The sequence below is a fragment of the Colletes gigas genome, unplaced genomic scaffold (genome assembly GCF_013123115.1).
Source record: "Colletes gigas isolate AHSC1104 unplaced genomic scaffold, ASM1312311v1 Colletes_gigas_Sc00021, whole genome shotgun sequence".
NCBI classification, from domain to species: Eukaryota; Metazoa; Arthropoda; class Insecta; order Hymenoptera; family Colletidae; genus Colletes; species Colletes gigas.
Genome location: NW_025106650.1, coordinates 4827633 through 4850427, shown reverse-complemented (window position 1 = coordinate 4850427; position 22795 = coordinate 4827633). Strand labels below are relative to the sequence as shown.

At 35.8% G+C, this 22795-nt stretch overlaps 1 protein-coding gene across 1 annotated transcript; it reads right to left on the bottom strand.

Moving 5' to 3' along the window:
* Positions 1 to 819: 819 nt before the first annotated feature.
* Positions 820 to 18501, bottom strand: LOC122400980 (general transcriptional corepressor CYC8-like). The gene is made up of 3 exons (XM_043402795.1): positions 18307 to 18501; positions 5276 to 5475; positions 820 to 3381 (listed from the first exon to the last, which is right to left on the bottom strand). The coding sequence occupies exons 1-3, from the start codon at positions 18326 to 18328 to the stop codon at positions 1474 to 1476; spliced, it is 2130 nt and encodes a 709-aa protein (XP_043258730.1). The 5' UTR covers positions 18329 to 18501; the 3' UTR covers positions 820 to 1473.
* Between the last annotated feature and the right edge of the window lie 4294 nt (positions 18502 to 22795).

Below are 22795 nucleotides of genomic sequence, written 5' to 3'. Positions count from 1 at the left end.
AAATTAACAGTTATAGAACCGATAAAATATCGGTTATAACAATTATGACATTTTATCGATTCGTACAACTGTTTTGATTCAGAATCGATGTATAACATTTTGAAATGTTTATTTCCGGAACTGTTTCAACCATCGTAGGCCTAGGTGGCACGTAATCACGCAGCGCAGACGCAGGTAGTAAATGAATAGTAGAGGTGGTAGAAATTAGGCAGTGGGGAAGAGCATGGCCCATGTAGCACTAGTGGCACGTGAGTCATACGCCATTAGTTCAGCAACCCTGCTATACGAAAAACTGACTGCCACTACGCCATTTTGGTTCTCGTTCAACGATCACGCATCGTACGAATATTTATCAGCATCTATTGACAACTTATTCGAGTAAGTAAATACTTTCAGTTCGGTTTAATTTAAAGAATAAGAATTTTAGTTATAGAATACATACTAGTTGATCAAAAAATTGTCCGAATGTAAAATATTAATAATTGAATAGTTTTAGCTGTTCTATATATTTTACGTTTGTACAATATAAGATGACATTTTATTTGCAAAATCTGACTTATATAATTAATATTAGCATCTGATACTATGTATATTTTGGTATATGTAGAAAATGGAATTGGTATTCGTAGGAAAATAAAAATATATTACATATCACGAAGCGAGATTTTTTAACTGTTTTATTAAGTAAAAATCTAATATATACAAAAAGTAGGTATAAATTAAGAATTATTCGACTTAGCACCGTCGCACATACCATCTACAAGTAATATTGCGTTAAAAGAGCACTGTTATACTCATTTGCGCTACAAAATTGGTTGCTCCGCGATGTATATCTATGCTTAAAGAACTGTGATTTAATCGAATCGCTTGCGTCGATCGACATTATATAATTCAATAACCAGTAACGGAATTCGGTTAATATTCAAGAAAAATTTGCGTTTAAATTCTGAAAAACATTAAACCATCCATAATAAATATACACGAATCAACCATATTTTTACTGGTCGATCGACGCGTTCGATTCACCGTAATCGTGTCTCGAAGCAACACGCAACATGAACAGATAAAGAGAAAACATAGGTTGTGGAATACGGGAGGTTCGCATTGAATTTAGGAAATAAATCATCGCTATTCTACAGTTAATAATTACTTCATTTCAAAGGGAAATATAAAATTAACATATCATCAAAACGTTCGTAAAAGTATAAACTCATTCGTAATTAATGCAAATGTTCAATATTTCAATTTAATGAACTTCCGGAGGTGCAAACAAAGAATGATAATCCGACGAATTTCCAAATCCTCGGACCGTTAATTTTTTGTTCATACCTTAGCGGTTCCAAGAACCGCGAAAAGTTCTATGTACATTGGAATACGAAATAATAAAGAACGAAAGGCAAGACCTATACTTGAGTTACAAGTTGCATCGTTAATACTCAACGCAATGATAATACACGGAACATTAATACCGAATTATTCTTCGTGTTTCAGTGGAGGTTGTCTCGTGCCGAAGGAGGATTCCAAAGGTACCAAGTAAGTAACTTTCTCACTGGCGTCAGTTTCTCTGTCGTTGTGCTTCAGGATCGGCCTGTTTTTTCTGATAAGTTTGCGCGGACGTTGAATCACTTCCTCGTAAGTTACGTACTCGGGTCTCAAAATTGGAGCTTTTTGTGTTTTCGTATAATAACCCGCCGACGTGTTTTCGACCGCGTAAATTTGTTGATCGGGTTTCGCGGTTTGCGCGACAGGACCGACGGTGTATCCTGCGTTTATCAAAGCGGACAAATCCTCCTCCGTCAACGCGCGTACCGTAGAACCGGTAGCTTGAAACGCCGGGTGATTATTTATCTGATCTGGCTCGACTTCTTCTATGGTTAACGATTTGATGGGAGACTTTTTCAGCAAACCCGATTCGGAGACGTAAACGGACTGAGAGGACGACGGGATCTTGAGTTTGTGCGTTTGCCGAGGTTGCGTGATGACGGATTGCGCTTGAGCTTGGGTTCCATCCACGGGATTCACGTCGTCGGGTTTGGGAACCGATCTGGGGACGTGGGAAGAGCCGGACGCCTGGTATTTTTGCAGTTGATCGTTGGTGAAGTAACTGTTGGGCGCGGGTAGGGGCTGGTTGACGGTTTGCAGAGTAAAGTGATAGACGGGTGAAACAGGATCAGCCTTCTTCCCTTCTATCTGACCCTTGGAAATGGCTAGAATCTCTTTGTTGACCTCGCTGCGTCCCCGAACCTGAAGTTTGTACAAAGCTTCGGCCTGAGCCTGCGCCAGAGCTTGGGCGCGAGCTTGATTCTTCTCAAAGTTCAAAGCATAGTTGTGAACTTCTTCCTGCACCTTGAGATGAGCGCGTTGTTGAGCTTCCAGCTTACGAATAGCGTCCGCGTGGGCCTTAAATTCCGCGGCTTGCTGGTATTTTCTCGCCTCGGCCGTTTCCGCAGACGATTGAGCCTTCAGCTTCGCCTTGTACGCGGCTTCCGCGCTCTTTGGCTGCAGTTGCTCGTGCAAGTAATTGCGTCCAGCGTCGCTCACCTGAGCGCCTTGTTGGATTTGCTCCAAAGCAGACTGTTGCCTGTGACGGTCATTCGTGAGCCTTATCTGTTCCAAAGCTTGTTGCTGGTGTTTGTTATACGCGGCTTGCGCTACCTTTTGGTAAGCTAACGCTTGTGCTTCAGCTTGTGCCTGAGCCTGGGCCTGAGCCTGCTCCAAGGCTTTGAGATGCGCGTCGTCGTCGATGTAATCATATTGTGGCGAAGGATTGAAAGGTTTCACGGCCGGTGCTTGATACTGAACGGGTTCTTCGATCGACTGATAAGCTGCTACCGGTTGTGGTTGTTGTGGTTGTTGATAACGCGGAGGAGACGTTTCGATATGATATTGTTCGGGCAGTTGAGCCGGCGCTGGTGCTGGTTTCGCGTATTCGGCAGGGTAGCTCACTAATTGTTGAGAATAAGCTGACGAGCTACCTTTCGGTTGAGTAGGTAGCAATTTGAACTCTTGAGCTTGATTGGCAGAAACTAGCTGCAATAATTCTTGTTCGAACGTTCCTAATTTTGATTGAGAATAGGATGGTTGATATGCATTCGCGGGTGGTGGATTCGAACCTAAACGAGCAGTGCGAATAGCTTCCGCGCGATTTTGTGCGTCCACTTGAGCTTGAATCTCCGCAGCTGCTTCAGCTTGAGCTAAAGCCTGGGGATGAAGCTGGGGACGTGGTCTGGGCGGAACCACTGCTGGCTTTCGGTAGTTGTAATAAGCTTGTTGCAGCGCTTGTTGTTGCCTTGCATAAGCTGGTTGAGGTCTGCGTTGCGGCGGTGCTTGAGGCTGTTCTTGCGTATACTGTTCTAGAACGGACAGGTACTCCGGCGACAGCTGAAAATATACACAGAAATTTGAGTAAACGTTGTTCGACTAGATCCTACTCGAATGATTTTCTTTTACCTTATTGACCACTATTGATCACGAAGTTTCGATTGTGAAACGTCGAACAATATACGATTTTCAATTGTTCGTTTCCTCTGAGTGTTAATAAACACTGGACGTTAGTTTAAAATGATCTGTCTACGACGTAGGTTTTATCAAACTTTTTTTAACAACCCAGATCAGAAACTGTTCGTAAGCAAACATCGTACAGATTTTTAAAGAGTAGTAGATCGTGAAAAGAATTTTTATTTAAGACACATAATTTAAATTCTTCTCGAAAATTTAAAATCCTTGAATATTTAGAGATCCTTTAGCATGGATCTGTAGCCACTCTTGAGATGACACGTATTGAATAAAAAGATGTTCAGGAAGAAAATTTGCCAAAAATTGATGGAGGTAGCCAGTTTTAATAGCGGCGAACACGATCGATGAATCGTTGAATAAATCAGTCTGGGGTAATCAATGATCTTTGAATGAATGAATTGTTAGCGTCGTAGATGAGTCGATGACCCATAAGCGTAAATAAAGATTCATTCAAAGTGACTTGACACGGTAACGGTATACAAGGCCGTACACCATATGGAGAACGTATCTAGGGCCCCCGAGACTTGTAGACGGATATACTCTCGATCATTGGGTGTGGTATTACCGGTTTTGTCAGGTCAAACCGATTAGAAGGTAAAAGTTATGCAAGAAAGCAAGATCGCGTTTAGCACGACTAAGGGATCATGATCGTGTGTAGGTGTAGAACGAAACGTAAAAACCCCTCCGAGGCTGAAACGCTACAGATCAGTGATTCATTCCCCCATTTTTAATGCGTACTTTTACTTTGTTCTGGAAAATACATCCAGAGTAATCTGTATCTGTTACTTTTGTTTTTGTATTTATGTAATTTCTGTACTTTTTAACATCCTGTAATTTCTTTGTAGCGTCCAATCGGTTACAATATGATCGAAATTTCGTATTTCGAAATCCAATTTAATACTTAAATTGTGTATTAAAAGGGTGATTTAATGCACAGGAAAGGAACGAAGTGGTTAAAACAAGGCTTCTCGGTCCGGCAATTTGTATACCGCTATCAATCATAGTAGACACAGTAAATTGTTTAGAATGTAACTGCTTTGAGAAACAACGTTTAAGATTTCGCGAATTCTAAGAGTTTGGAATTCAGTTCCTCTTACTTTCAAATAGCTCAAATATTTCAGTATAGTGGTTGGAGTTAAAAAATGCTTTATCGTTTTTAACGTATATTTTCTGTCGAAATAAGGAAACGTGTGTTAACATAAAATTTGTCATTGCCATTGAAATACAGCGGTTAGATGACAATGGCAATCGCGAGTAACGAAACCAACGGTATTAAATCAATCGCGATTGTTGTTGCAACGAAATATCTAGATAATGAAGGCGGACTCTCCGTTCGAATGGAAAAGAAAAATTCATAGTGCTCGTGGCTATACGGTATGCAGTCAATCACTATGCCAGTCGGTGATAGGCGGCCAATAGTCACGGTTGACCGAGAGCAATGATTTTGCCTGTTTCCAGGAACATTTATTGTTTCGGAACAGGAGAGGTAGATATAGTAATATTACCGTTATTTTATCCTTGAGACAAATCTATGACTTACTGATCTACTTATCGAAATTATAAACAAAAATATTACGTGCAAACCAATAAAATGAAAAAGTGAAAGTATTCGAACATTACGCAACCGAACTATTACCGAGTCAAATTTATTGGATGGTAGAATCGACGTCGATACAAATTTTAGAAAATAAATTGTGCTAGAAATGGGTAACTATTATTACAAATGAGAAAATAAGTCGGTTCGAGCCCTGTTTGTTACCTGTTGAGTACCATCAGCATTTTGAAGAACATATTGATTAGGTGCTCCATAGTCGGCATTGGCAGCTATCGGTGACCTCTTGACAGGTTCTTTCACATCAATTTCCAACATGACAATGTCGTCGGCATTGCCAGAAGACGTTCCTACCTTTTCTGGTGCAGGGGAAATAGTCTCCTCGCACGCGGAAATTGCTAAAAGACCTACCAGCAGAGAATGTATTGCAATTAATAAACGAGAGAGAAAAGTACATGACAAAGAAACAAATTTCTTAGAAAATATATTGGGTTGGTCGAAAAGTAATTGCGATTACTTGTAAACGCGATTAGGTGTCCAGGGTATGAGTACATGTTTCTTAATATCCACGCAATACGATTCGTGTTAATCGATATCGGGTGGTGTTTGTGGAGGTTTATACTTTCCATAGAGCGGTTAATACTAGACAATTAACGTTTAACATACATCGTATTCCGTGGGTACTAATGAGTAAGTACTCCTACACGCAGGAATCGTTCCGAATATTTAACTATTAAGTAGATGAGCTCATATTCATACTATAAGTAGGTGTGCGGTGATCTGCACAATTCCTAATTTGTTCTTGTGTTTTTTCTTCATTTTTAATAAATTCTTTTTTCTCTTATATTTCTCCCCTAAGTAGTACAGTAAAATTCCGATTATCCAGTATACTCGGGTTTGAGACAATGCCGGAGAATTATACCACTTTTATGGTTTCTTTTTCACTTTATGCAGGTTAAAGAACAACTTTTCGAACTCTCTTAGAATTTCAACATATTCTTCGCCAAAATACGCGTCGTTTGCATTTCGAAACATTCAAATCCTCCAATCCGTTCAGAAGTTACGACGTTTTAAACATACGCATGAACTCTCGATGAACCATTTTTGGCTTCACATCATACTTTCGGAAAAGAATTTTTTTCTCGAAAATGTGTAGGATTTTGGGGGTATGTGTGTTCAGCAAAAATGATTGTAATTGACCCCTGCAATTGAAATTAATTTTTTTATAACGATTTGAAATTTTTTAATTTCGTCGAAAAATTTATCCTCTTATTGTACTCTTTTCTCGAAGGATTTCGAGGGTATGTTTATTCACCAAAAATGATTATAATTAACCCCCGAAAAGAAAAATCATTTTTTTAGAACGATTTGAAATTTTTTAATTTCGTCGAAAAATTTGCTCAAAATTATCCTCTATCGATTTTTCTTAAAATTTCATTTTTGCCATATAGCCATATGTAGTCGATGAAAATCAAGGTGTTAAATAAACAATGTTCCAGCTGCAGTTTGTCTGTTTATCGAACGAACGACCCTCGTATAGCGATGGAAGCTGATTTACTCACTCTTAACGATAGAATAAAAGCAGGATCGTGTGAAATTAACTACAGAAACAAGACACGAAATGATTCATAAATTCGAAAGTATGATAACATTAGCAGGAATGTGTAGCATTGAGAAAGCTCACCACGGTTGCTGAAATTAAAAACGTATTAACCTATTCAGGACGGACGTCATGCGTTTACACTGGACGTAAATGTGTAACGCTCATCCTGAATGAGTTAATCAAAATTCTTGGACGCGTTTATGATGTTAGAAAAAACGATTATTATCCAGACAATTAAATATGCTTAAACACTCGCAAATCCCCATTATAGCGTACGGATACGAGCGTGAATAATCGTATGTTTCTACGATAGATGAATATTATTAACCCCTTGCCTTACGATTTAATTTCCAACTGTGCATGCCAAAAGCGATACCAAGGTTTGGCCCGATAGACTTATCACGTCTCTGAGACGTTATTGTAAGCTAAGGGGTTTTTACGAAGTTATGTGAACCTTCTTGGCAACCTCGCACAGTGGGGCCATTGCATACCAAACGCGGCAAAAAGTGGTTTTAAACAAATATACCCACAATAAAATAATGATTCACTAATAGTTAATGGGACATATGGGCCATGATTTAGTGTGATTTTTTTTATCATTTGTCGATTTTTAATACGACTACATGATTTTGAAACGTTCAATCTTAAAATCATTCAAAATTATAATCATCGTTTATTGTTGCTTTGATTCTTCAAAGTAAATGATGAGTAATTGAATTAAATTTACTTAGTACGTATTTAAATTACACCAAAGTACACTTTTATATCTCCAACATTTTTTGAGTTATAACTAATTGAACATGTTCAGTTTTCATTTTATTTTTTAATTATGAATGCAGTGTGATTCAGTGTTCATTTTAGTTGCTTTTTGTAAAGTGAAGCCTTACCTATTTAAAAAAAAAAAAATTATCTGCTACTAGCTGCTACTGCGAAAAATATAAAGATGATCAACTGTTTCGGCACGTGCGAGCGTCGGCGATTGCGAGTATTGTTATGATTCTCAAGAATACATCAAAACTAGGAAACAATGCATACATTTCATTGTTTTTGCTTCGAATGCTATAAAAGCATAAAATGATCACGAATTTGGAGCATTTGTCGTTTGACGTTCCTAACTTGTATGTTGTGAGTGAAATATTTAGTGTTAAAATAATGGAATTTCCAATTGAAGTAGGTAGGTACAGATATACAGGGTGTTCGGCCACCTATAGCAAAAATTTTAATAAGCGATAGTAGAGGCCAAAATAAGACAAAAATCAAGAATACTAATTCGTTGGTGGAAGCTTCGTTAAAAAGTTATTAACGTTTAAAGTGCCGCTCTTACTGAATTTTTTTCTCGAAAATGCGCAAGATTTCGGGGGTATGTCTATTCACCAAAAATGACTGTAATTGAACCCTACAACCGAAAATAATTTTTCCACAACGATTTGCAATTTTTTAATTTTCTCGAATAATTTCACACCTTCTCTATTTTTTTTCTCGAAAGTGGGCAGGATTTCGTGGGTATGTCTAATGACAAAAACTGATTGTAATTGACCCCCGCAACCGAAAATAATTTTTCCACAACGATTTGCAATTTTTTTTCTCCGTTGAAAAATTTAGGCACCTAATTGGATTTTCAGTAAGGAATTTTTTTCTCGAAAGTGCGTACGATTTCGGAGGTATGTGTAATGATAAAAAATGATTGTAATTGATCCCCGCAACCGAAAATAATTTTTTTAAAACGATTTGAAAAATTTTTTTTCGCCGAAAAATTTCAGCACCTACTCGATTTTTTTTCTCGAAAGTAGATAGGATTTCGGAGGTATGTGTACTCACCAAAAATGATTGTAGTTGATCCCCGCAACCGAAAATAATTTTTCCAGAACGATTTGAAATTTTTGAATTTAATTGTTAATAACTTTTTAACGAAGCTTCCATCAACAAATTAGTATTCTTGATTTTCGACTTATTTTGGCCTCTACTATCGCTCATTAAAATTTTTGCTAGAGGTGGCCGAACACCCTGTATATATTTGAATTTCGCCATTTTTCTTCATCTTCTATATAGTTTGTTAATACAATTTTCGTAGCAAAAGTTTCATTTTAATAGAGTGACATTTTTTTTTAAATCCTAAGGTTCATCAGGAGTACGTGTGTTTTTAATGATGCAGTTTTATAACATCATGACACAGCATCAAAATCATGATTTTGAAAATAAACTAGAATTTTTAGAGTCGTCCTTAATGAGCCAGGATAATTATTCTGTGGAGTACCAGAAAATTTTGAAAACAAAAATTGCAACTTTGAAGTCCCGTTTCAGGAGAAGATGGCAATTAGCGAATAGACGACACGACCTTTACGAAGAGAAAACGAAAGAATTTATGAATCTATGAATGATTCTTCATCTGATTCTTCATTCGTAATTTAAATACGTACTAAGTACATTTAATTCAATTACTCATCATTTACTTTGAAGAATCAAAGCAACAATAAACGATGATTATAATTTTGGATGATTTTAAGATTGAACGTTTCAAAATCATGTAGTCGTATCAAAAATCGACAAATGATAAAAAAAATCACACTAAATCATGGCCCATGTGTCCCATTAACTATTAGTGAATCATTATTTCATTGTGGGTATATTTGTATAAAACCACTTTTTGCCGCGTTTGACATGCAATGGCCCCACTATGCCTCGTTCAGAATAGGCCCAAACGCGCGTCGACAACATAATACAAAGCGTGGTCATCGACAGCTAACACGGTATCGATTAGAACCTTGGCAATCGCAGCTATCGATGCTGTCAATGTCAAAGCACGTACTCACAATAGATTAATCGTGTCGATAGTAAAACCTGGCGAATTAACAAACTAGAAGGAGGTCGCGAGGTATGAAAGTCTTGCGAGAAAATGAAGAGAGAGCAGTCGACCCCGAACGACTCCGAATAGAGATGCGTCCGTCCAGAACTGGTTCAAGGACTCCCATTAGGAATTGGGTTTAGATCAGAGATGTTCGATCCTCGTGGAAGAAACTGACTTTAAACTAGCCGACTAATTGCTCTTGAAGATAAACGACGTTTAACGAAGGGAAACTAAACTCCTTGATTAACTCGTTAAAATTGTCCAGCGAGAAAAACGTAGAAGCTGTATAAAACGTGGAGCGACTTTGTCGCAAAAAGAAGAGAAGCATTGCAATATCTATCTACAACAACACTCCGAATCACGTACATACGTTCAACAAATGAATCCATTTGGTTTTTAAAAGATCTTCTGGAATGAAAGGATGTTTCAGAATCGAACATCCCTAGTTTAGCCGAGGCAAGAAGAGCTGCAAGAACTGTATTCATTCCAGAACTGGTTCAGGGACTCTCACAGTACGCCTATACTACGATTGACCAGCTGTAGCCGACAAAGAGCTGTTCCATAGAGGGACTCTCTTGAGATAATATACAAGTTTCTCAACGTATTAGAAATCCAGAGGAGCACAGCCCGCGTTGGGCGATATCTATTGGTAGAATTAACACACGGGAACTGTTCTTCTACCACCTCTAAAATAGTTCGAACACGATTAACGTTTATCCTCGATTAAAATTTAGAGAAACGCTAATATTCTGTATGGAAAATGACCAGCGTCTTTCAAAACCTCGCAGAAAGCTTCGCGATTGTCTTAAGCCCGTTGATGCCGTAAACTTTTCATTTATGTAAGAGCGTAGCAAGGCATCTCGAAACAATAACCCGTGAAACTATGATGAAAGACGCCAACCGGTAATATATAGGTATCAAAGGAATCATTCTTATTTGTAATTCGGTCGAAGAAAATTGCGGAAGGACGAATTCGCAGGTGACTTTTATGTCGTTCTGCTTGACTGAGAGTGTGTAGTACGAAGGCGGAAAGGAGTTGGGAAAGCAGCCTAACGCAGAGAAAGTAATGGCGCTCTTGAGAAACTTTTCCCACAAGTCTTGTTTTCAACGTTTGCAACAAAACCTTTCGCCTCTACTGCCTCAAACGAAAGGACTTAAATAATGAGTGCAGTAAGATAGATACCGGGTAAACCCTCCTGCAACGCGAAAGAGGCACCTCTATAGCACCGATTTCGTACAGCAACGCTTGTTGAAAATCACTCCTAATCGTATTCCGTAATGAAAATAAAACTTGTTTCTTACGAAGTTTTTCCATTTATTTTTACCAAATGTAGTACACTATGTTACTTGTATTCACGTAATTTTTTTTTTTTTGAGAGTTGTAAATAATATAAACAGTAAACAAATCAACAATACGTCATTTCCAACGTAGTTTGACTTCGATCGGATGAGAAACCGGTGACAAGTTTTGTTTTTAATTTATTCAAACTTATACAAGTTTAAAAAACAACGGCTCAATTCATGAGAAACTAGATTTCTTTTCATTTATAGCGAATCACTATTACGTGTACGAATACGAGTGTGTGTAACTGAATATACTCTTTTTACTTGTTGCAGCTAGAATACTTTTATTTACCGTGACAGACACGAATAGTTAAAGTAACCTTGAACTTGTAAAGTTAATGTCAAATACGAAACTGTGCTTCGTCGAGAAAGTATTTGCAATTACTTAAATGCTTTTTGAAACCATTCAAATTATCGATTAAATATTTTATATATCGCCATGATTATAAAACCTAATTTGATGATCTGTTTTAGGCGAAACAATTTGTGTATAATAGACGATGAAGTTTATTCCAGTACGTAAACCTACGCACGTGAAATACGCTCTTGTATATATTCATAGCGCTTATTCGCTGACCAAACCGGAAGACTTTCCTAGAGGTTCAATATTCTTTGATGTTGTTTTATTCTGATTTAATGCGGCTAACAAGGAAGTAGATTCTCGTAAGTGTACTAGACGCAAGCTGATCAACTTCGGACGATAAATCATTTTAAGGCTCGGCTTCACTATTATATCGAACTATTTTCCTATCGGCGCGATAACATCCATGAAATGTTTATCAGTCTGTTTTAAACAATCACTTGAAATCAAAGAGGAAAACCTTTCGCTTTTAACCAATCGACTAAATGAAATACAAGATATTAATAATATAAAGAAACGTTATGTTAAAACTAGTTGTACATGTTTAACAGTTCATCAAGAGGAACGAAGCACGTTAAACCAAATGTAATTATTATTATTTTTCGTTGCTTCTTATCTTATTAAAAATGAATAAATATTTAAGAAATATAAAATAAATATTTGTTTGTAAAAGCTTGAACGGTAATCGATTTATCTTAGTTTATTTACAAAGGTACGGAACAACGGTTAAACTTGAAACGGTTAGAAAAGTTAATGACCTTACTTTCGTCAGTCAGTGTCAAACAATCGTGAAAGTGAACCGACAGGAAATTTCTCTTGCACTCGTCGTTTTATTCTACAGGACGAATGTAATGATAATAATCTTGTAACAGTCGCACCTTTAAACCGGTCTTCCTCTGTAAACAGTGTCCACTAACCGCTAGAAATTGCTCGCATCAAAGCATAGATTATGGTACATACTAATGTGTAATTAGGAACGATTAACAAACCGAGAAAAGGCAATGAAACTGGACGTAAAACGGTCGTTTTAAAACGCACTTTCATTGTGCGTGGACAAAAATAGTAACAATAAAGAATCATGGACTGTACAAATATAAAATTTTTTCCTACGTCGATTAAATCGTGAATTAATATTCCGTGACCGAAATGTTGCTTAATATTTTCACGACAGCAATACGGGAAGTGTTCTTGCTACAACGCGATTTAACTGACTCGATAGTAATTAAGATCAGAAACATAAAATTGTACGTAATAGTTAATAAAAATTAATAAAAGTCAAACAAACGGAACACTTGGACCTATCGCAAAGAAAGATTTGCATACAATGAAAATTAATACTTTGTGTATAGTGGGACTGGAAGGGAATAGTTTAATGCGAACTTACGCCATCAAACACGACCATTAATTTAGAGAATTACAACGAGCAAACGAAAACTTAACGATAGATAGTTTATATCTCGTCGATGGGAAAGGAGTCGCGATTTTCACCTCTTTAAATCGATATAAACTTATTTGACGCAATATTATGTATAAGTAACATTTATACGAAGCACGGTAACGAATTTAACAAATTTTAAACAAATTAGGACGTAATATTTTAACGGGCAGTAACATTTCGACTCCCTTTCACCTTATCTGCCAAACATTTTGTACGAAGTTGTGAAAATGCCCGAAGGTGCAAGATTGTGAGAATTTCTAAGCTGAAAATTTATATCTCGTCGATGGGAAAGGTGTCGCGATTTTCACCTCTTTAAATCGATATAAACTTATTTGACGCAATATTATGTATAAGAAACATTTATACGAAGCACGGTAACGAATTTAACAAATTTTAAACAAATTAGGACGTAATATTTTAACGGGCAGTAACATTTCGACTCCCTTTCACCTTATCTGCCAAACATTTTGTACGAAGTTGTGAAAATGCCTGAAGGTGCAAGATTGTGAGAATTTCTAAGCTGAAAAATGATTGCTAAATCGTTTCCATACCGTGTACAAACTCAGATCGATCTTAAAGCCTTTTCCTAGCTGGAAAAATCTTTGTTTTAACAAGCGAAGAAAAAGGAAACCTGTGCGTTAGCTCTCTTTTTCCTTTGTTACCGCGCGAGAAATTTCGCGGATACGAGCAATTTACCGGTGTTGAGTAATAAGCCAAGCGTCCTCAACTGAAAGACAGTTAAGTAACAAACTTCGGTTAACAAATCTATCTTAATTAACGCCCGGGTGTTTTCGCGTTATCGCGTATGTAAAATTGTTACGATTTCACCGAATTCTTCGCCACGATTGTTTCATGCATAAATTATACGAAATAATACCAGACGATCGTTTGATCGTGATCAAATGGTAACAAAGTCGTTCGAAAATCGAAAGATCGCCGGTGCAGTTAATTATTGCTTTCAATTTCGTTTCCGATCTGACGTTCGAATCTATCGAACCAATTGCCAACGTGATTTTGAAAGATCCGCCTCTCGTATTTCACCGATTAACCTCTGATCTAAGCTCGAAGTTTATCTTGTAATGATTAACTTCTTGGAACCGATTTCTGCCGTTAGGTTGCCTACCATGGTAGTTTTGAAACACTGTTATTTTCTTTAACCACTGGAGCTACGTACTATGCAGCCATTAATTTAATTTTTACCCCTTTAATTAACTTCGCTTTACTTAGTTGCGATTCGTTCGATCCTTTCTGGCAAATAAAATGTCAATGTTCGACGAATGTTTTATCACTAAAGCGTGAATTACGTTGTATACAAATTTTTAACGCGTTGAATTTTACTTTAAACTCGACCAGATTTTATTAGATTTGATTATCAAACTCGAGACGAATAAAGAAATTCTCGAAAAGAGTCGAACAATTCCTAACTTTGTTCAATTTGAATTAGAAACAGTAGTGGTCGATTCAAATTCCAGTATTGTTTTCTTTTCTAATCTTCTATTTAACTTGTGTTACATTTTGGTAATTGATCGAACATTATCGATCGAAGGAAAATTAACGAAATTTTATTAAAACGATCTGGCTACATTCTGCTTTAGACTATAAGCTAACTGCAACTGTAGCTGCAGCTTCAAGTAAGTTACTGGTTAGAAAGGTGATGTGGTATAGTGCAGTACGTGCGTATGTGTGTGTTTGGGTGTGTATAGTGTCCGCTTATTTTACTTTCCGACATAGATTTCCCAATCCGAAGTGACATGGGCGTAGAAGATTTCGCATGACTATTCCAGTTTGCTTTACTTTCTTTTCTATCGTTATCTCGGTATACCTTATTTAATACACGCATGTATATACCGAATTAACGTGTTTATACACTTTTACAGTCACGGTAACAGATACAGTTTGCAAATTCATTCCTTTATAAATGTTAAATGACTTTTCGCAGCTCTTGCGCTCGAGACACTCGTAAAATACGAAACTCGTACTTATTGGTTATAATAATTTTACATAAATTGCAGTTATTTCAAATATTTCCAAGACATGGCCTTGTTCGAAGAAACAGTTCGTTCCAGATTTTTGCCCCTCGCTGGATAAATGAAAGGGACTTGTCAGTTTTATTTAGTTTCCCCTCCCAACAACATCATTGCTATATTACACTGTAATATTCATCGAAAATCTCTTTATCTGTTAAATACGTTCGTTTAAATTCCTTTTATTAGAGCAGTGTTTAAAACTAATCGTGTTTTACCCCTTTTGAAGGAATCTTAACTTCTTTTAAATCGTACGTGTAATTGAAACGGAAACGAAATGTTACAAATTGGACGGTTGCGTTATTTGGACTTAAACTTTCCATAGAAATTATCTTAAAAGGATACAAATTATCTTCCATCAATTTACAGTGATATTGCAGAGGAAATAAAAATAGAAATCTTATGCAAATCCGGTAAACTGTTAACCGGAAGCCAATGCAATCGGACGATGACTTGGAAAGTCAATGAAACCCGTCGATCCACGACGGCCTGTGCATCCTTACTCCTCATTATTATGACTAACTGACTCTACTCTCTCATCATTTAGGAACCTCAGAATCGAGTCGTAATCGACGGGAAATAACGTCACGGCTCTTTCAAAATCTCTTCCAATAAGAAACCACCAAGGACGAGGTTGTGATTTCCCTCGAAATGAAAGCAAACTTTTATTGCACAAATTCTTCCGCAGCTGAAACGATTTCTAAACGTCTGATATTATTGTAATTATTTTAATTCCAACGTACGTTGTTTGTTTTCTTTTCTTAAACACCGTTATTTACAAGTGCGCCATAAGCAAAGTAAAAATTAAGTAACTTGTCTCAATCGTTCTTCAGTTCTACTTAAAGCACTGCGAGTAAACGTGTACTTTAAGTGAAATGTATTTTCTTCGTAGACTTTCGCGTTTTGGAACAAAAGGTAAAGTAATTGAACTCGCAAAAATGTAATATACACTTGACGAAACGTTGGTGATATCATATTTTGTGGCAAGAATAAGGAAAACATATCATCTTACGTTTCCTCTTGCGTGATCGTTGATCCATAAAAGTCGTTTGTATATCAAATGTCGGTTAAAGGTAGATAGAATGCAGTAAGAATGACAAATTTCCTATATAAAGACACTGATACTGTTTCTGGGTGCATCGATAATCCATAATAATATAAAAAGTTCACGATAAATTAGAATTTATTAGCTCTAAATAAGTTTAGTAAATCGTTATGCAAGACATATTACGCTCTTGACTCTTTTCTTCCAAAAAACTGGAACGTAAAATGTCAATGTCCATTGCGTCATTATCTATTCAACTATGCATTTCAAGAACGTCGTTGTTTTCGCATCGATGAAATCAATTTGTCATACCAACGGAACAATCATCGAAGCAAAACATAAAAGTCAAAACGCGAAAGTTTTTCATCCGCAAGAAATGATTAGAGGGTCTGAGTAAAAAGAAAAAAAAAAAAAAACAAAATGGTAATCGTTTGTTGCAAGGTCTGAAGAGTAAGGTCGACGAAGCAGGACCTCAAGTTCCAATTCCTTTGGTTTTCTACAGTGTCATTATATGCATGAATAATCTTCATCTAAAAAAAGATAGAACCTTTTCTTTTCGACCGATGCCGGACGTTTATCGTCGATTTTACCTCTACGTGTTCCTTTATCCGAATTCAAGAAGCAAAATTCAACGATGTGGATTGCACACCACCAAACAATCACTTTTATTTGGCTGTAAAAACAGTTTGAGTTCTTCGTCGCGAGAAATGGGTTGGTTTGGCTCCTTAAAAGGAGCGAATAACAGAAATCGTTGCACTGATTTCGCTAACATTCGGTCACTCGATGCAGTATTCGTTTATCCAGTCTTTTATCTCTCCGGTGCACTCGCGTGGTCGACGTGGGTTTACAAAATTAACAATTGGATTGTCTTTCATTTTGTGCAATTGGTTGATTGTAAATTAAGTAACGTTACCTGTTAAGGGTTAAAAATATTCACGATGGAGAGGAAAGAGATGGCGAGACTTTAAAATAATGTTATCATTTCGCATAATCGTTCATGAATTAATAATAAAATTATTGTCTTAAATTTATTGTAAACGGTAAAACGTTGTGCTTTCCAAAAATAAATGTTCCCATTCGTATGGCTGTCACAAGTCGGGCGATAAAAAGGTGACGCCCGTGCAAATCATGTTAAGCATACGGTTTAGGATATTAACAAGAATTTTTCACATGTGTTGAGACACGCTAATTAGTTTCACACGCACAACAATGGCGCCATCCTCTTTTCCAAATTATTCCCACAACGGATTTCACTGATGTTGAGTGCAATTATTGCGTTGCGATATGCGGGGAAAGTGTACGTGTTCATGGTAAAACATTAGTATAATGATGCACAATCATTACAGAATCGGATGATCTCGAATATTTACATTTATAATAGGAAATCAAACAAAACTTTATTCGGGAAGTAAAAGTCAAGGTTGTAAACGAAGATGCAAAGAATCCGTGATTAATTTCCATTGCATAATAGTTATACGTTTTATTCTTAAAGTCAATATCAAAGTTGAACAATATCGCTCTAAGTAGTTGGATTTTGAATTCAATTTACGTACCACCGAGGACATTATTTTCTTTTCTTTCTTTCTTACTAATCGTTTAACGATCGCGTAAATTGTAAACTTATATTGGATCAACTATTATTCACGCTTTAAAGATGTAATAAAGACGTGTATGTAAAAAGTATTGCAAAGACTGTCCTGCATTTTATAGCATAGAAAAAAATCTTTTACTATCGTAATTTTTAGATTTCGTTACGAAACTCGTGTTCGTTAAAATGCAACCGTGAAAGAAAAATAATTCCTTCTATTTCGCCAGGAAAAGTAACAGTCTGCATATTTGTATAAATTGAAACGCGAAAGTGAACCCAGTTGTCCAGGAAGCAAGTTTCTAATACAAATGCAATGCCCGTACGCACTAGTTTATCTGACGAATGAAGGAAAGTCGTGCTGCATGCTCTTAATTTTAAAGAGTAGTCCGCACTGCCATAAATCGCTCCTTAACGATAAAACCGCACCAGTTTATTTATTTACGCGAACAAACAAATCGATTCGACAACAGCGATTGAAACAGATTGATTTCAAACAAGCGATTCCCGAAAATTACAATTCTTACATACAGCTACTTTTGTACACGCTAACAAGTTCTATAAACTTAATTACACGATTAATTACACGCCACAAAAAAAAAAAAAGAGAAAAAAAAATAGTTTCACTTTTCACAATTGTCTCGTAAAAGCAACGTTACATAAAATTTATATCAAAACCTCTAATGAAAAACATTTACGTTACATTCTCGATACATGTATTTAAGGCATTGAAAAATAGAATTTCCGAACCCATGAATGATATTTAATGTTGTCTAAATCTGGAACACTCAGCGACCAATATTTGGTATCGTTTATCCTCCGATTTCTTGGTGTCGTTTGTAAACTCACACGCGATTCAAATTCGGCATCGTTAGCACATGCGCATCGTTTATCGAATTTCGAAATAATTTTCACAGAAACGTAACACAATACGGAGGTAATACCAAGGGTATTCGTCCTTGTGCCATGAAAAGGATGATGTAGTGCACTCACCTGCAAAGATAAGCAGCCACATGATGAACAAATGAGTGACGAAGCGACGAGTGAATGTTCGGCAGAAGTGAATTCCTGGTGGCTTTATAGACGAAGGGGAAAGGCCGCGCCCGCACAGACCAGGTGGGGTTGTTAACCACTTTTCCACAACGAACTGTTTCTAAGTGAGCATCACAGTGCATAAAATACTGAAAACAAAGACAATAATGTATGCCTGGCGTTACGAACATTATTTGTCCTACTATAAAGTTTTAAACCAACGGCCGTGTAAACCGATTTACACGCACTTGCCCCCCCGACAGTCCTTTTACATCCACGTCGTTTAAACAAAATACAATACGACGGGAACAGCTCGTACAACAGAATCATTTCTGATAAGCGTACACGCTTGCTTAAGATACGTTTATTTATTCCTGTTCGAAACGCGGGATACAGAATATTTACACGAAACGGAATCGTTCGATACGTTGAAGTTAAAAAAACTAGCAGTTTTTAACGTGCAGTACTCTTAAGATCATGTCTTATTTAAGTTCTGATAATATTGTCGTGCAATACAGCGATTTATAACACACTCATCTTTAGTGTCTTACAAAGACGTTATCATTCTTCCAAATAAAAACTATTAAATTCATTTTTTACAATAAAACAATTGATCAGTTATGTTAAACTTTAAAATTTTGCCGCATATACATATACGCAGTAATACAGAAATAAATATAAAAAAGAAACATAATGGACCGAATGAGGGAATGTCTACATTTTAAATATTCGTATCTTTAGCAAATTTGTACGCTTTTCAACATGTTTTGACTCTTCGATACTTACGATGTCACACGCGCGTATAATTAAAATAACACAAAATAATCAATGGCAATTACAACGTACGTGATAATAAATTTTTAAATAACGCTCTTCAAACGGCCATTATCGGTACAAATCATCTGTCTAATAAAAAGTTAATTCCGTTTTCTTCGATTAATTTTCGATTTATTGCACGAGTAGTTAATCCTACGAAGATACTTTCAAAAAGTCTGTTTTAAAAATAGCATAAACATGTAACTAATACCACAAGGTATATAATAGCGGCGAAGTCGATCGAAAGGTAAGCACGACACTGTCCGCTTAGGTGAACGCGGTACGGTGAATGTATTATAAGAAATTCGAGAGCAAACTACCGGGTCACTATAAGCTGGACCACTGTTTAGAAATACGGTTAAACAAAAATACAATGGTAGTAACGAAACTAATTTGTAACTACGAAAACGTGAACTCTTTCATATATTGAAATCTAGTTCGGCGTATTACACGCTCTTTGGTACCGAACTTACACGTTTAACACGAGCTTGCACACGTTCTTTCGCTACCTTGACTATTTTTAATAGTAACAAAATTGATAAATTCGAGAACTAACGGTATTATCAGGGCATAAAAAAATACATAGACCGAAGTAGCAATATTAAAATTAACAGTTGATTCTACAAAGTCAAGTATAATCGTATTAAATCGTGCGCCTAAACATTATCTTATAACGAACTTGTGCCTATTCTTGTTCCCAGAGTATATCAGATTAAGAACGTATAATCACAAACACTGACAAGTCGTTATTAAATTTTTGAAGTTATTAATATCCTCGGTCAGTTAAATTTATACCAATTGAACGTAACTTATTGAGTTTGTACAAACAGATACATTTATGCGTTGCGATAAAAGCTGATTTGCCGGCCATTTAATCACACATGGAGATTCTATGCGTTTGATTTTCAAACTGGATCAGTGCCGACGTTTTACTGTTGCAACAGACAATCGCCCTCGCAATGAGAATTTCTCATAGCGAGTCGTATGTTAAGTTTAGTCGTGTATGTGCACACTCGTGTGACTAAGTGCGCACGGCAGACTGTAATATAAACGCGGTTATGCTCCTATAAGCCGCCGTGGGAAAGGTAATCGGTCAGAAGAAAAGCAGACTATATAGACGTATACGTGTGTACGGGGCGGTACTCGCTTTCAGTCTCCTGTTATATGATCTAAATAATTTTACACAGCGGAAGCTGATCTGTTTTTCAAGATTCTTCTTCTATGACATAACTTCATTGAATTCCTTACAAGAACAACTTCAACGTTTAATCATCATAAATTTGAATTAGACTCGCTAGTCGAAACTTAGATTGAAATCAGACTGTTTAGTTGAAAATTAATACAATTACATTACAATTCGATAATCCTTATACATATACCGTACTCTAAGTTTTATACAATATCTGCACCGTACACCTTTGACGTTAAACATTCATAAATAATTACAATTAATCGAATTAATTTGAATGAATCTGCAACACGTTCGCGATATTTAATTATCACGAAGAACTTGTAGCGGTGGTATTATTATAAATTATTAATTAGGAAAATCGGTAACTCCGTTGGAAAATTAGTCGAAAACTTATAAAGGAGAATAACGTTGAAACTGTTATAGAATTGAGATAGTATAAATCACATGACTTCTGACAAAGATCAAAGACTAGGAATTGTATGTTGGAAACGGAACCTACACTCACGGAAGATAGTGCAAGGTGACTGTTACTTTTACTTCGTACCAATTCGCAGTAGTTCATGCATCTAGAAGTCTTAACCGTTTTATCCGAAACCCGATAATTATGACAAAACGTACTAATTTTCATGAAACGCGTGTGAAACATAAAATACAAAAGGAACAATGTTTATTTGAAAAATCAAAATTTACCTATATACAAAATGGACCATTTAAGCGAGAACTCCTACACGTCCGTTTTGTTTATGGATACACGAAGTAATCGATCAGGACAAAGTTAAATATTTGAACTATTGAAATAGAACAATCTTTGTTTTCTTAATACCGATTCTTCTTTCATCGAAAATGCATTCCCCTGAGAATGTTTCGAATGAGAAGCATAATGAAACGGTTCAGGAAACGCTTGCTATGTAACGGTGAAACGTCTGAACACCTCTGAATAAAACATAATCCTCATTAGAAAATTTGAAATATCTCGTGAAGTATGCACTTTTCAAACTCCTTTCGATCTATCTGAAACAAAGTATGTGATTCAAGTTGGTTTTTAGTATACTGGTAATAACACAATGACAAAATATATTCTTCCGTTACTAGGACATTTTGCCGGTATTAAACCGTAAAAGAGTTAATTTTGACTGCATCCTTAAATCAAATATGTGAATTTCTCATTAAAAATAATTATACTATTCTTTCTGTCATGTTCTTATCGAAGTTTCATGTTCCTATCAAGCAAGGATACTTTTAACTGATAACTAAAGAAATAAACATTGTCATTCGCAAAGGGTGGATCAGTAAAACTGTTAGAATCGTATAAATAGCATTGTTTATACGACTGTGAAATCTGGAATTTCGTTTGTAGACTTCATCCAAATAATATAGCGTGAGAGAAGTATAGTCAGCCAACCGTAACAACCGAGCGCGTGAATCAGTTATCTGAAACGGGCCGCGTCAATGCTTTTAACAGCTCATTATGATGTCAATTATGAAATGCACATCCTAGAAATAACCTTCGATAATTATTCGGAATAGGGGTCACAGCATCGATTTCAATGATGTTGAAATACACTATTGTCCAAAAGTTTAGAAGCAGTCATACTTTTTAATAAAACACGATATTCGTTTGTTAATAGATTCAAAATAATCGCCTTTAAAAGCAAAACTTTTTATTCCAAAAAGTATTCGATTTCACGTGAAATGACCCAATACTAAAAATAACTTAACGAATTGTTTAAGTCTTGTCTCTAATTCATTTATTGTATATGTTTCATTTAACATGTAACATTTTTTATTTCAATTTCTATACGTGTCACTTCCATCGTACAATACAAATGATTATCTATTTTGTATTACTGTGTAAGAAAAATTCACTTGCATTCGTTTCTTAAAAAATGACCTTTAGTTTTTATAACAAAATTTATTTTCACTGAAACACAGTTTTACGTGCTTAATTCAATTGCAAAATTCTTTTAGCATTAATTCATTCGTTTTGCTATGATTATTTCATCATCGCTATCACCATCATCATAGTTGTAATAATATTACTATTGATTTTTTTTTGTAATAAAGATTTGTTATAAAACTATAAAATATAATGTTAATTATGTAACTATTTTCTTTATTGATTCTAGTTTCGACTTCATAAGTCCAATTGTATCATATTTATAACGTATCCTGTGATAACAAAAAGAAATAAAGTGCTAACTAAATTATGCATAACGATATTTAATATATTACTATTTATATCTTTTCGAAGTAATATCAAAATTAACCCTAACAACTATTACATTTTTCCAAAAAAAATCATTGTTTACAAGATTACATTTTTTAATTCATTAGATCACTTAATATTTAAATAGAGAAAAATTATATGGAAACGCAACAAAATTTAAAATTAGTTCTGTACACCCAAATCAATAAATAATGAATACAACTCTTAAATATTAC

Coding starts and splice junctions, on each gene's coding strand:
- LOC122400980 (XM_043402795.1), bottom strand. CDS start 18,328: ATGTGGCTGCTTATCTTTGCAG. Junction 5,476..18,306: donor GTGGCTGCTTATCTTTGCAG/GTGAGTGCACTA, acceptor CTCTGCTGGTAG/GTCTTTTAGCAATTTCCGCG. Junction 3,382..5,275: donor ATGCTGATGGTACTCAACAG/GTAACAAACAGG, acceptor GTATATTTTCAG/CTGTCGCCGGAGTACCTGTC.